The sequence below is a fragment of the Heterostelium album genome (assembly GCF_000004825.1).
Source record: "Heterostelium album PN500 unplaced genomic scaffold PPL_contig20, whole genome shotgun sequence".
NCBI lineage: Eukaryota > Evosea > Eumycetozoa > Acytosteliales > Acytosteliaceae > Heterostelium > Heterostelium album.
In genome coordinates, this window is record NW_008805097.1 from 102,346 (window position 1) to 115,351 (window position 13,006).

The 13,006-nt window shown below is 35.4% G+C and overlaps 4 protein-coding genes across 4 annotated transcripts; 2 read left to right on the forward strand and 2 right to left on the reverse strand.

The window, feature by feature from the left end:
* Window positions 1-27: 27 nt before the first annotated feature.
* PPL_10989 (glycerophosphodiester phosphodiesterase) lies at window positions 28-1,245 on the reverse strand (the record flags this gene model as incomplete). Its single annotated transcript, XM_020581749.1, has 3 exons — window positions 28-86; window positions 213-1,111; window positions 1,226-1,245. 3 exons carry the CDS (start codon window positions 1,243-1,245, stop codon window positions 28-30), a joined length of 978 nt encoding a protein of 325 aa, XP_020427619.1.
* An 868-nt stretch (window positions 1,246-2,113) lies between these two features.
* On the forward strand, window positions 2,114-9,803 carry ifkA (eukaryotic translation initiation factor 2 alpha kinase; the record flags this gene model as incomplete). The annotated part of the gene is made up of 10 exons (XM_020581750.1): window positions 2,114-2,188; window positions 2,338-2,510; window positions 2,627-3,213; window positions 3,563-3,597; window positions 3,867-3,971; window positions 4,059-4,155; window positions 4,235-8,175; window positions 8,278-8,472; window positions 8,815-9,488; window positions 9,563-9,803. 10 exons carry the CDS (start codon window positions 2,114-2,116, stop codon window positions 9,801-9,803), a joined length of 6,123 nt encoding a protein of 2,040 aa, XP_020427620.1.
* A 505-nt stretch (window positions 9,804-10,308) lies between these two features.
* rlp24 (ribosomal eL24 family protein) lies at window positions 10,309-10,969 on the reverse strand (the record flags this gene model as incomplete). The annotated part of the gene is made up of 3 exons (XM_020581751.1): window positions 10,309-10,602; window positions 10,683-10,796; window positions 10,889-10,969. The coding sequence occupies 3 exons, from the start codon at window positions 10,967-10,969 to the stop codon at window positions 10,309-10,311; spliced, it is 489 nt and encodes a 162-aa protein (XP_020427621.1).
* Window positions 10,970-12,038: 1,069 nt separating this feature from the next.
* PPL_10992 (DUF3430 domain-containing protein) lies at window positions 12,039-12,767 on the forward strand (the record flags this gene model as incomplete). The annotated part of the gene is made up of 2 exons (XM_020581752.1): window positions 12,039-12,108; window positions 12,196-12,767. The coding sequence occupies 2 exons, from the start codon at window positions 12,039-12,041 to the stop codon at window positions 12,765-12,767; spliced, it is 642 nt and encodes a 213-aa protein (XP_020427622.1).
* Window positions 12,768-13,006: the final 239 nt, after the last annotated feature.

Consider the following 13,006-nt stretch of genomic DNA (forward strand, 5'->3'; position numbering starts at 1 on the left):
TCTTTGTTTAGTTTTTTTTTTTAGTTTTTAATTTCTTTTAACTTTTACAACTCTTGTTGTTTTCTTCTTTGTATTGGATTGTAATACTTTGAATAGGATAAAAGTGAGTACTAGTGATATGACAATGAGATGGATGTGTTGTAGTATGATACAGAGAGGTGAGACGCAAGTGTGTAGTTCTTCGTGGTCGTCCATCGGAATGAAATAAGTACCTGTGTGGTTGCCTGGCAACGGTTTGGGAATGACCCAAGAACGTGGTTTGATTCCACGTTGTTGGAGTACACGAACTGCGTTATCTGGACGATCGGTGATGATTCCTTCGATGCCAAGCGATGCGATTCTATCGATTTCGCCGGGCGAGTTGATCACCCAGTAGTGAACGTGCTTACCAAAGTAGTGCGCGGCATCGATGACACGCGGAGTGTCTAGCGCCATCGGTCCACTCGCAGTCGGAATCTGGAAGACCTCGTAGTTGTTGATAGGGAACCAACTGTACCATATCTTTGCCAAGAAGAATTGAGCGAGTAGCAAGAAACGAACGACGTCTTTCTCGCAGGCGGAAGTGGTAATTGGTAGCTCGGTGAGTTGATGCTTACTGGCGTATTGCGCAGCAAGCTCACGGATGTGACTGGTTGGCGCGCAGAAACGACTGCTCACTACGATGGAGCGGTGTGGACGACCGTTGTCAAAAGCTCGTTCAATCTCACTCCACAGTAGTTGCGAGACATTTCTGTCGTCCTCTTTGATTTCGATGTTCAGTGGTGTGGCGGGAGGTAGCGCGTCAAACATCTCGCGCGCCAGTGGCACGCGTATTCCCTTGTTGCGGAACGGACGTGTCGTTCCGTTGTCCGGCGAGAACATCGCGGCGGCATCGATCTCCTGTAGTTGCGCCAATGTCAGTGTTTCGACTTCACCCGGTAGTCCGGTGGTTCTGACGATCTGCTTGTCGTGGAACACCACGAGATGTCCGTCTTTGGTCGCACGAACATCGGTCTCCAAGACATCGGTGCCAATGTCGAGCGCAGTCTTGAATGCCAAAATCGTGTTCTCTGGCATCAGGTATCGCGATCCACGATGTGCCATCACCAGCGTACGATTGATAGCTGCACCGCTAGTATGTAGCGTCTTGAACAACGGTTGGAATGTATGTTTCGATCCCGACTTTTGCAGGTTGGCCTGATAGATTGCCAAACCAACAACTATCAGCATGAAATATAAAACAAACTTTAATGTACTTGCATACATTTTTGCTTTTTGTTTATCTTAATTTTGCTTTTTCTTAGTCAACAAGAGAACAGTCACTTCTAAAAATATTAATAAATAAATATATAATAAGAATGTAGAATGCAAATACAATAAAAAAAAAACAAAATAATAAATTTCAAATGAACAAGCACCACCACTTAATTTTTAACGATTTATATTGTTTTGTCACTTTTGACATTGTGTGTGTTTTATCATTTTATACAATAAATACACATCATCATTCATAATAAAAATAAATAATAGTTTTTTTAATTATCATAATATTATGGATATAAAATTAATAATAGAGAGATATTTCTGTCAACAGAAGACAAATTGAATAAAATATCTTTATTTCCAATCTTTGTTGTTTTCAATTGAAATACAATTAATAGAAATTCATACCTTAATTGTTTTAACATTTCTTACATTAATTAAATGTTTGAACTTAGATTTTAATGAATAATATTACTTTTCAAATTGAAAGAAAAAGACTTTTGTATTTTGCTAAAATTATTTGGATCAAAATAAAGTAAAAAATAAATAAAGATAGATATCAAAATAAAATAAAAAATGAAAATGTATTCTACATTTAATCTGATTATTATCTATCTATCTTGAAATTATAATAACAATCAGTTGAGGTTCAAAACTTGACGAAACAATTTGTGAATGTGCAAATAACAACCAGGAACAATAAAAAAATAGATTTTTTTAAAATTTTCGAAAAACTTTTTTTGCTCTCCCAATGTTGGATATTTTCTTTAAAGATTTATGCATTCTTTTTTTTTAATCTTGAAACACCATCCATTAATTTATTTATTATTTATCTTGTAATATTATTAATTATATGAAATAATAATAAATAATGAACAGATTAAAGCTTGTATTTTTAAATTTAGTGATAATTGCATTTGTTGCAACAACAACGAATGCTCAAGATGTATGTGTTAAAGATCTATTAGATTTTTCTAATAATAGAAAACCTACCTATATCAAAACAATTTTAGATATTAATTATTTTGTTATGTGTGTTGTGTGTGTGTGTTTGTGTTTATTTGTGAATCCTAAAACAATTTTTATTTATTTTAGTTTCCATGTCCATTTTCTAGAGAACTATCTATTCAAACACCACCAATGACTGGTGATGATGTTTATATCCTACAGAATCTACTAGTGAGAACAGTACCAAACATCCCATTAACATCTGCATTCGACGCAATCACACAAGCTGCACTCATTAAATTCCAATCAATTTATCAATTGTAAGTACTTAACTCAGTAGTTGTTAAAAATATTTAATGGAAATTGTGATAATATCTAATATAATATTTACATGGAAATATTTCTAAAAATAATAATAATAATAATTCTACTACAGGGAAGAATCAGGTATTTTCGATGTAACATCAGCAAACGCATTGTTGGCAAATAATTTAGAAGATGGATACAAGGATAATGGACAGATTCCACCTGGATTCCTCTATAAGGTTTATGTACCAGTTCATAGAGATCGTTCGATTGAGACAACTGCAACGTTGTTCGACGCCAACATGAATGTTCTCTTGAATTTCACAGTGAAGACACTCGGTCAGAACGACAACTCCACCGGGTTGCCAATGAACCAGCTCTGTGGATCCGGTTCGACACCGACCGGCTTGATGACATTCGATTTGAACTCACCGGAGCCAGACCCCGTAAGTTTCGGACCGTATCCAATCAATCGTGCCGTAGAAGGTCTCGCTGGCAATGCTTTCATCGTGATCAGCAACATTCGTGACGGCATCTTGCTGCACACCGGTGAGTGGGCCGGTTGGAATCCATCGCTCCCAATGCCACCATCACACGGATGCATTCACTCCTACCCACAGTACATTGATGAAATTCAAACTATCCTCACCAGTAAACTCGGTGTCTACATTCGTAACAACACCTACGGTGAACTTCCATACCTTCATCAACCACAAGGTATTTTATCAATTGAATTAATCGATTAAAATCAAAATAAAAATATTACAAAACCAAAGCATAACAATAATCAATAATCACATTAATCAATCATCAATAATCATACATCATCTTCATGAATGATTGATTGATGTTCACTTTTATTTTAGTGTTATCTCGATTTTATTTTGTTGTTTTTTGAAAGATTTAATTTTAATTGCGATTCTTTGCAAAAAAGCAAAAAAACAAAAAAATAAAATAAAGTGTTGTTTTTTTGAAATTGAAAAAAAAAACAAACAACCATTCAACTTTTACCTTTTTTGATAATCAAAAGAAGAAGAATAAGTTAGTTAACTTTACTTATATATAGTCTATCTCTATAATAATATTTATTTAAAATTAAAAGTTTGTATTTATGATATCATTATTAATTGGTTTAAAACTTGACATCATTATAAAAATATATTATTTCATCTAGTCTATTGTTTGGTTTCATCATATAATTTGATAGAAAGAAAAAAGATAGGGAAATAATATATTTTTATAAATAAATATATTTATATATATATAACTTTAGATAATAATATTAAAAGAAACAAAAATAAAAAACAGTAAAAAAGATAGAGAGAAAGAAAGAAAGATCAAAATCTATATAAATTTTTATATTTATATAGAGCATTAAGAAAAAAGAGATGTCAAAGACTATATTAATGACATTGAATCCAAAGAATGAAGAAGCACAAAATGGTGAAATGTTGTGTTTACAATCCATCTATAGAGTATGTACAAATCAATATGATGATGATCATGATCATCATGATGATAGTGAAGATCAATGTTTAACAATTTGTAATTTAATTTAAAAGGATGACTTTGTAATGTTACCTCCAGATGGTGTTTGTCAGAGATTCAAAATAACAGTTATTCCACATCCAACCAATCAATATCAAAACTATTGTTCAGGTATGAATTGTTATGTTATGAATGGCTTATATTGATAAACTAACTATTGTTGTTGTTGTTGTTGTTGTTGTATGATTAGTTAAATTATGTGTAACTTATACACCAAACTATCCTGATACTCTACCGAATATTGAGTTGGAGAAAGTAAGAGGATTATCAGATGATCAGATAGAGGAACTCTATATATTATTGGAGAAGAAGATGATCATTGGCGAGGTGGTCATATTCGAGTTGTGTCAAGCCATACAGGAGTTCTTGTTGCAATACAACAAGGAAACAGTTAGTCTACACGAAGAGATGATTCAACGTCTAAAGGAACATAGATTGAACAGCAGCAGTGAGATATATAACAATAGCAACTATCAAGACGATATAGATGATGGAGTAAACAATGATGAAGATGATGATTATGATAATGATAGAGATAACAATAGTGATATCGATGATAATAATAATAATAATAATAATAATAATAATCAAGATGATGATAATGATAACGATTTTGAAAATGGTCATGTAAATCATCATAATCATCATCATAGTAATCATCATAGTCATCACCATAATCAACAGTTTGGTGTACCTTCCTTTTTAAATATGATAAGAAATGGTGATTTCATGCTTGACAATAATAATAATAACAACAAGTCAATGTTTGGATATGGATTTGATATTGGACAATCGAGTAATATCGGTCTCGAGAATAATATGAGTATATTCGAAGAGAGTCATATGAACACTGCTTCACATTTAGTTAGTGGGCGACATGATGATCAGCCATCAACCAACTCTGACATACCAAAGATACACTGGAAGCTTGGAAGCTGTCTAGGTCGTAGTGACGTCGATGCCACCTACGAATGTATAAACTTGGACACCAACACAAAGATGATCTGTCGACAGATACCATTAGATGATAACAGCAACAGCAACAGTAACAGCTATAATGATTCAAATAGCAATAGTAATAATAATAATAGTGGAAGTAGCAGTGGAAGTGGAAGTGGCAATAGTAGTAGTAACTCGATTGGCAGCATCCAGAATCAAAATAACGCTACATCAACTACCACCTCACAAAACACAAACAATCAATCGATAAAACGTGCTTATGCGATTCAGAAGGAAGTGGAATGTATGATGCATCTTTCTAATCCACAGTTGGTCAGGTATCTCGGTGCTGCCATTGAGAATAACACGCTCTATATATTTCAGGAGCATGTCGGTACTGACACTCTCAAGGCGATGATAGAAAAGGTCGGTCGCATCGAAGAGTCTGTCGTAAGGAAGTATACATATCAACTGTTGCTCTCACTACTCTACTTGCACTCACAGCACATTCCACATCGTGATGTGCAATCCAAGAATATTTTCGTTGACGACGCCACAGGACATGTTCTTTTCACAAACTATGGTGGCAATTCCACAAAGATATTCGACCACGTCGACCGATCCAACAATAAGAATCACCTCAACTTTTGGAATCAGAATCAAAAGATGCTGCTCTCTTCGAATGCCTCCACCAAGTATCTGCTCAGACGTGAGGACTTTCTCAATCTGGGTATCGTTGTACTGGAGATGTTGACTGGTCGCACCATTTCCAGGAGTCAGCTGACAAGCAGTGGAAATAGCACAATCGGTAACAGCAGCAGCAGCAGCATTGGAAGCAGCAGCATTGGAGGAAGCAGTGGCAGTAACAACAATACAGGTAGTGGTGGATTCAAACGTTCATTCTCTAGCCAATCACTCAATAGCAGCGGTGGAAGTAACTCTTCACAAAACGAATTTCTCAAGCTGTACGAGGGAATTGCACTGCCTGAGAACACATCGGCACTCGCCAAAGAATTTCTCTACATCATTTTCAATAGCGATGCCAACGACAAAGTCAAACTGGAAGCAGGGCTACTCCTCAAGCATCCATTCATATCTTCGCATCACTCTCTTTCTTCATCGACACCCACAATGAAACCGAAAGAGAATTCCAATAACAATCAACACCCGAATAACAACAATCATAATCAACCACTTAGAAATACAACTTCATCGATTGCAGCCAACATTATCAATCCAATCACCAGTAACATTTCAAATATTACAAACAATACAATAACTTCACCGCCAACATCAACACCCATCACCACCACAACCACTAGCAATACAACAACCACCACTTCCTCTGCTGTGATTACAGCAAACAAATTGATAAATCATCAAAATATCTTGGCAAATTCAACTTCATCCACTTCCAATCCTTTGACTATTTCGACTTCCACCAATGAGAGTACCACTGATTTGAATAACAGCTGTGCATATAGCGATAATACACCACCTTCTTCACCTTCGATGTTGGCAAGCAGTACCAGCCAAACACCACCAATTGCAACTGGTGCCAACAATCCTCAAAATGGTCCAACCAATATCTTGATGGGATCACCAGGCGCCACCCCTGCCAAGCAAAAGCCAATGTCACCCAATCCCTATGAATTTAGATTCTCTCGATATCGTATGGACTTTGAGGAGATTGAAATGATTGGAAAAGGTGGATTCGGTATCGTTGTGAAATCAAAGAATAAACTGGACGGTCGTTACTATGCAGTGAAGAAGATCAAGACCGAAGGTGTCTCCTCTGACAACCAGGCGGAACCACTCACCAACAAACTGCTACGTGAAGTCACTACACTTTCAAGACTGCATCACCAATATGTGGTGCGATACTACCAAGCTTGGATAGAGCGGACCGACAGCCACTCGGATGATCACGACGAAATGGAGGATTTGAGTGGTGACCTCGAGACTGATGCCTCGGAAGATTGGTTGACACAATCGATCAACTCAAGGTCGCTTCTCTCCAACACTTTTACAGACCAGGACATTGGGCTATCCTATGCTGCAACGGACGACGACGGATCATACTCAAACAATATTCATGAGGATGACGACGATGACGATGATGACGACGACGAAGATGTTTCCACTAATTTCAACTTTAATCCTAGATCAAGGGTATTGTCCAATCATATACAAAAGACGATTCCAACACCTGCAGCAAAGAAGAAAGATACTCATACACTCTATATTCAAATGGACTATTGTTCAAAGAAAACTCTGAGAACTCTTATCGATTCGATTGGCGGGTTATCAGAGGAGGAGATATGGCGACTCTTTAGACAGATGGTTGAAGGTCTCAACCATATTCATTCACAAGGAATCATTCATCGTGATTTGAAGCCAGCCAACATTTTCATTGACGACGAAGACAATGTAAAGATTGGTGATTTCGGTTTGGCAACTTCAGGATCACAAAAAAGTGGATTCCTAACTCCACAACAACAACAACAACAACAACAATCACAAGTAACAGATAATAGTACAATGTTTGATATTGAAGAGAATGAACAAAGTATGACGGGTGGAGTTGGAACTCCATTCTATTGTTGTCCAGAGATTCTCCAAAAGACAATTCGTCACTACGGTGTCAAAGTCGATATCTACTCGCTCGGTATCATTCTCTTTGAGATGTGTCATCCCTTCCAGACTCAGATGGAGCGATCTAATATCCTGCGAGACTTGAGAAACGACATTAAATTCCCACCGGGTTTCGAGGCATTGAAACCCGACCATGCACAACTGATTCGTAGCCTGATTGCCAAGGATCCAAACGACCGTCCCACCACAAAGGAACTACTTGAATCAGACTTGATTCCCTCGAGAATCGAAGACGACATCCTCAAGGAAGCAATCAAAACCATCGCCAACCCAACGCTCTCACTGTTTAACTATCTCATGGAGAAGCTCTTTGGAATGTCGACGGACGAACATATTGTATCGCGTTATCTCTATACTTCAAATGCAACACTCTCCAACACTCATTTGTTGGCGCGTGAAAAGACTGTGACTCGACTTTGCAATATCTTTAGGAATCACGGCGCCATTAGAATTGACACACCCATTCTCTTTCCGATCGATTCGACACTGCCCAACAAAGATCTGGTTGCCAAGTTCCTCGATGAAGGTGGCAACGTTGTATATATGCCATTTGACCTGACCATACCATGGGCACGGCATGTCGCTCTCCATGGGATAACACACACCAAACGTTATTCAATTGCCAAAGTATTTCGTCAGTCATCCTCTGGTTACAGTCCCAAAGAACTGTATGAGTGTGATTTCGACATTGTAGGTCCACCCAAAACAAGCTACGTTAGTGACGCGGAAATCCTCAGAACCACAGTCGATATCATGGAGGAATTCTCAAAGGAACTAGGAAGTAACTACATTATAAAGATCAACCATTACAGTGTGCTCGATGGTGTATTGGAGGTTTGTGGAGTCGACAAGAAAGATCATGGCAAAGTCTACATGTCCATCGCCACACTCCACTGGAAGAACTCTTGGCCACAGGTTGTCACCTCACTCAAAGAGATTGGGCTGACCAATCAGTGTATTCACAGTTTGTCAGTATATCTCAAGCAGAAAGGTGAGCTCATGACCTGTATTGCTCAGCTGGAGAAACTGCTGGCCAAGCGAAAGGATTCACTGGTTGGACTGACCGACCTGAAGAATCTGGCGCGTAACCTCCAAGCGATCAATATCATTCCAAAATTCTATTTGGATCTGAGTTTGGTGCACAACTACCACTACTACTCGGGAATCGTATTCCAGGTGGTCAACGAACGAAGCAACTATCCCGACCAATATGGCCACTACACTTCAAAGACCGAGATTATTATGGCCGGTGGAAGATACGACCGGCTGATCAACAGCTTCCTACCGCAGGCTACACACCAACAGATCTGCGGTGTCGGTGTAACCATTGCAATCGAAAAGATGGTCAACTCTCTGATGCAATACGATCAGCGACAAATCAAGACGAAAGGCGCCAAGACCAACTCTGACCTCGAGGTATTCGTTTGTTCGCTGGGCGCGCCAATGTTGACAGAGAAACTTCAGGTCTCCACTCAACTGTGGGCAATGAACATCAAAGCTGACTACTCACCGAATGAATACTCCAATGTCGAGGATATCTTCAGCTATTGCAAAGAGAATGGAATTACATGGGTGATCGTACTGAAAGAGCGATCTTACTCTACCGGTATGGTCAAGATCAGACACATTGAAACCAGATCGGAATCGGTCATCTCTAGAAAGGATCTCGTAGACTTTATCCTGAAAGCAAAGAAATATCGATTGATGGAACCGTCGGCACCTCTCGAAACACAAATGATCGCTATGGATACACAGTCTGACCTGTTGAACATTCAAGTCACAATTCAAGCCGGTGAAGAAAACAAAGGAAAATTAAAGAAAATAGAAGGATCTGTAAAAGATTGTGTAAAGTATGTGGTAGAAAAAAGCTTTAATTAATTAAATAAGTAAAGTTATCATAATATTAATTTATCTATTTGTTTAGTAAAATGTTTAAAGGATTCTATCAATCAAAAGGAACATCTATTAAAGTAGTTGCCATAGATCTATCAATATCAATTGTCAAGGAATTTATGGATAGTGGCGAAGCAACTTCAAAGTTCACTCGAGTACACAAAGACAAACTTCTTCAACTAAAGAATCAAGTATCCAAATGGAAGTTGATACCGTTCTATGTGATTTACTCTTATAAAGATGAAAAGCCATTACTCATAACAAATAGTTAATCGTAATAAAAAATGTGCAATACTTGTAACTACTTTTTGTAAATTATAAAACCCTAAAGCGCTAAAATCAATTTAATTTGTTTTGTTTAAAAAAGTATTATTTATTTATTTATTTTTATTATTAAAATAATAATAATAATAGATTTAAAACATTGAATGCGTTTTTTGGATTTGTTTTTAAACTTTAGGGGAGAGCTTTAAAGGAAAATGAATGGAGCTAAATGTTGGAAGATAACTCCATATTGACGGTGGTATGTATGGACTGGACTTGGACTACTGTGAAATAATTGAGTTACTTTTGAATTGAGAGAGAGAGTCAAATGTTATTTTGTTGGAGGAAAGAGAATGAAAAACTATACAATTATGTTGAATAGGTGGTTGGATTGGTTGGAAAAGTGGATATTTGTTGATGATCGGTTACTTTTTTTTTGTTTTGAAATGAAAATGATTGATTGTTGATTGTTGATTTAAATATATATATAGATATTGATTTAATTTAATTAATTTAAGAACGAGTGGCTTGCATTGCTTCGAGTTTGGCTTTGTTTGCCTTGAGTCTGCTTTGCATCTTCTCGAGTGCGCTTGGCAATCTGATTGAATCGACGTGTTCGTCGATCTCCTTGAGCATTGCCATCTTTTCGGTTCTCTTGACACCCTTCATTCTCAATTTATAAAATCTTTCCTCTCTTGCTGATTTGATTCTCTGTACTACCTTCATAGCCTTAATAGTATTCATAACCAAATCTCTATCATATTTAACTGGTCTATTACGTTTCTTTTCAAATTCAAAAGTTTTATCCTTTTATTTTTTTGTTTATAATAATAATAATATGTATTAATAAAATTGTTCTTTTTTTTTAAAATATATGTAATACTTACAACGACCATTTCCTTTCCATTAAGCTTTCTGAATGCTTTAGTCCATCTAGTCTTACGTGGATTACGCTTCAACTTGAAGTTCTTGTGACATTTTGATCTACAGAAACGGAAAACCTAATTTATTTACAATAGAATATTATTAAATTATTAGTAACTGATAAAGTATGATAGCTATTCATCGATATCGATCGATATTAATGACATACTTTAGCATCATTTCTAACAAACATGATACCATGACCAGGGTACACAGTACCTCCACAGAAAAAGCACTTCTCTAATCTCATTGTTGTTGATTTTGTTCTATTATAATATTATAACTCTCTTTTTATTTTCTCTATAATACTAACTAAATTAATATATTAAAATAATAATATTATTTCTTTGTAAGACACCGAAAAAACAAAACAAAGATTAATCAAACGAAAGGCACGATTTTGAGAAAAATTGAAAAAATAAAAAAAAAATAAAAAAAAATTGTCAAATTTTTTTTTATTTATTTATAAAATTACATTTTTTCTAAATAACAAATCAAAAACGAACGAGGAAAATGAAAAAAATCAATAATATATCTATTATTATCACAAAAGAAAATGAAAATATTGTAATATTGCCAATTATTGATAACTTTATCTATCTCTGAATAAAAAAAAGTAGATTTCGTTTTGCTTTGAATTAAAAAAATTTTACTCATAAACAGTTAAAGATCGAGATTATTTCACATTGATGTTTCATATGGAGAACAATAAGTGTGATTACAAAAAAATAAACAGTATCTTGTAAATATTTGTCATAAGATTAGCAAAACAAAAAAAAAGAGAAATCTACCAAATCGTTGTTGTTTGACCTCAAAATAAAAACAATGATGGGAAATAATATCTTTAAAAAAAATAAATAATTGAAATATCAAAATTAACTGTTTATTGAATTTTACAAATACTGATATTGGGAAAAATCAACCAGTAGATATTTATTTTTTTAATACCAATTTTCTAAAAGATATTGTCGAAAAAAAAGTTTATAAATTTTTGAATTTTTAATATTTTTTAGAAATTTCTACCTTATTTTTTTTGTGTGTGATCCCGATTTCCTTGCTTCCCAATTTTTTTTTTTGTTTTACACAGTTAATTTAAACACAACACACATCACCGCCTTCTTTTTCTATTTCTATCTATTTATTTTATCATTTCCTCATTTCGAATCGAATCAAATCAATCAATTATTTATTTATTTTATTTATTATTATCATTATTATTTGTATAGTTTAGTTTTGTTAAGTTTAGTTTAGTTAAGTTTAGTTTAGTTAAGTTTAGTGAGAAAGAAAAAAAACAAAAGTAGTAGTCAGAGAAAGAAAATATGTTATCAACTAGTACATCGAAATTATTATATAGATCAACACTTTTGTTGATATTCATTGGATTCATTTGTAGTTGCTATGGATCTTTTGATCTAATGAAATATATGAATCATCTGGAGCAGCGTGGCGAAGAGTTGGATCTCAATATAGATATAGATACATTGGTACACGAACTCGGTGACAATCCACTGCTGGATCTATACAACTTTATTCCATTTCATCAGGCACACCAGTGCAGTGGCAGTCCTGTAGGTGTCGGATTCGGTACGATGCCATTGCAATGCTCAACCAACATCACCGGTACATTTTTCGTGATGCCACTGTTTGGCACCAGCAGCTTCAACTTGACATCGAATCTCTACGAGTATTGCAACGACGAAATCTACACATCGACCTTTGATCTCACCAGCGGTAGCACCGAGTGCCAGTACAACCTCGCTAGCAACAGCTCCTACTTGGTGTACAAGCAAGACTGGCCAGTCAAGATCCCACCCAACTCAGTTCTCTACCAATCGATGTTTGCACTGTGTTCGTCGGTGTCGTCCTACTGGTTCGCCACCAACAACACAGCCGTCATCAACCCAGACGGTTCAGTCTCAACCTTCTATTGCAACGCACAGAACCATCCATATGAGATCAATTGCAACCCTCACAACGGTTGTCGTACTAACGCTCTTTATTCACAATGCGAACTTTTATCACCTTATCAAGTAACTTGCACAAATTAATATATTAAAAAAATATTAAAACAACAACAAAACAACAAACAACATATAATTATTTTTTTTTTCTTTTCCTACCTATCTTTTTATATTATATTATTATCGATAATAACATATAACAATATAAAACACTTAGTATTAAAATAAAATAGATAAATTCAAAAATTGTAATAAAAAAATAAACAATAAACCCAAAAGTTATAACTAAATTATTATTATTGTTAATAATAATAGTACAACAATGA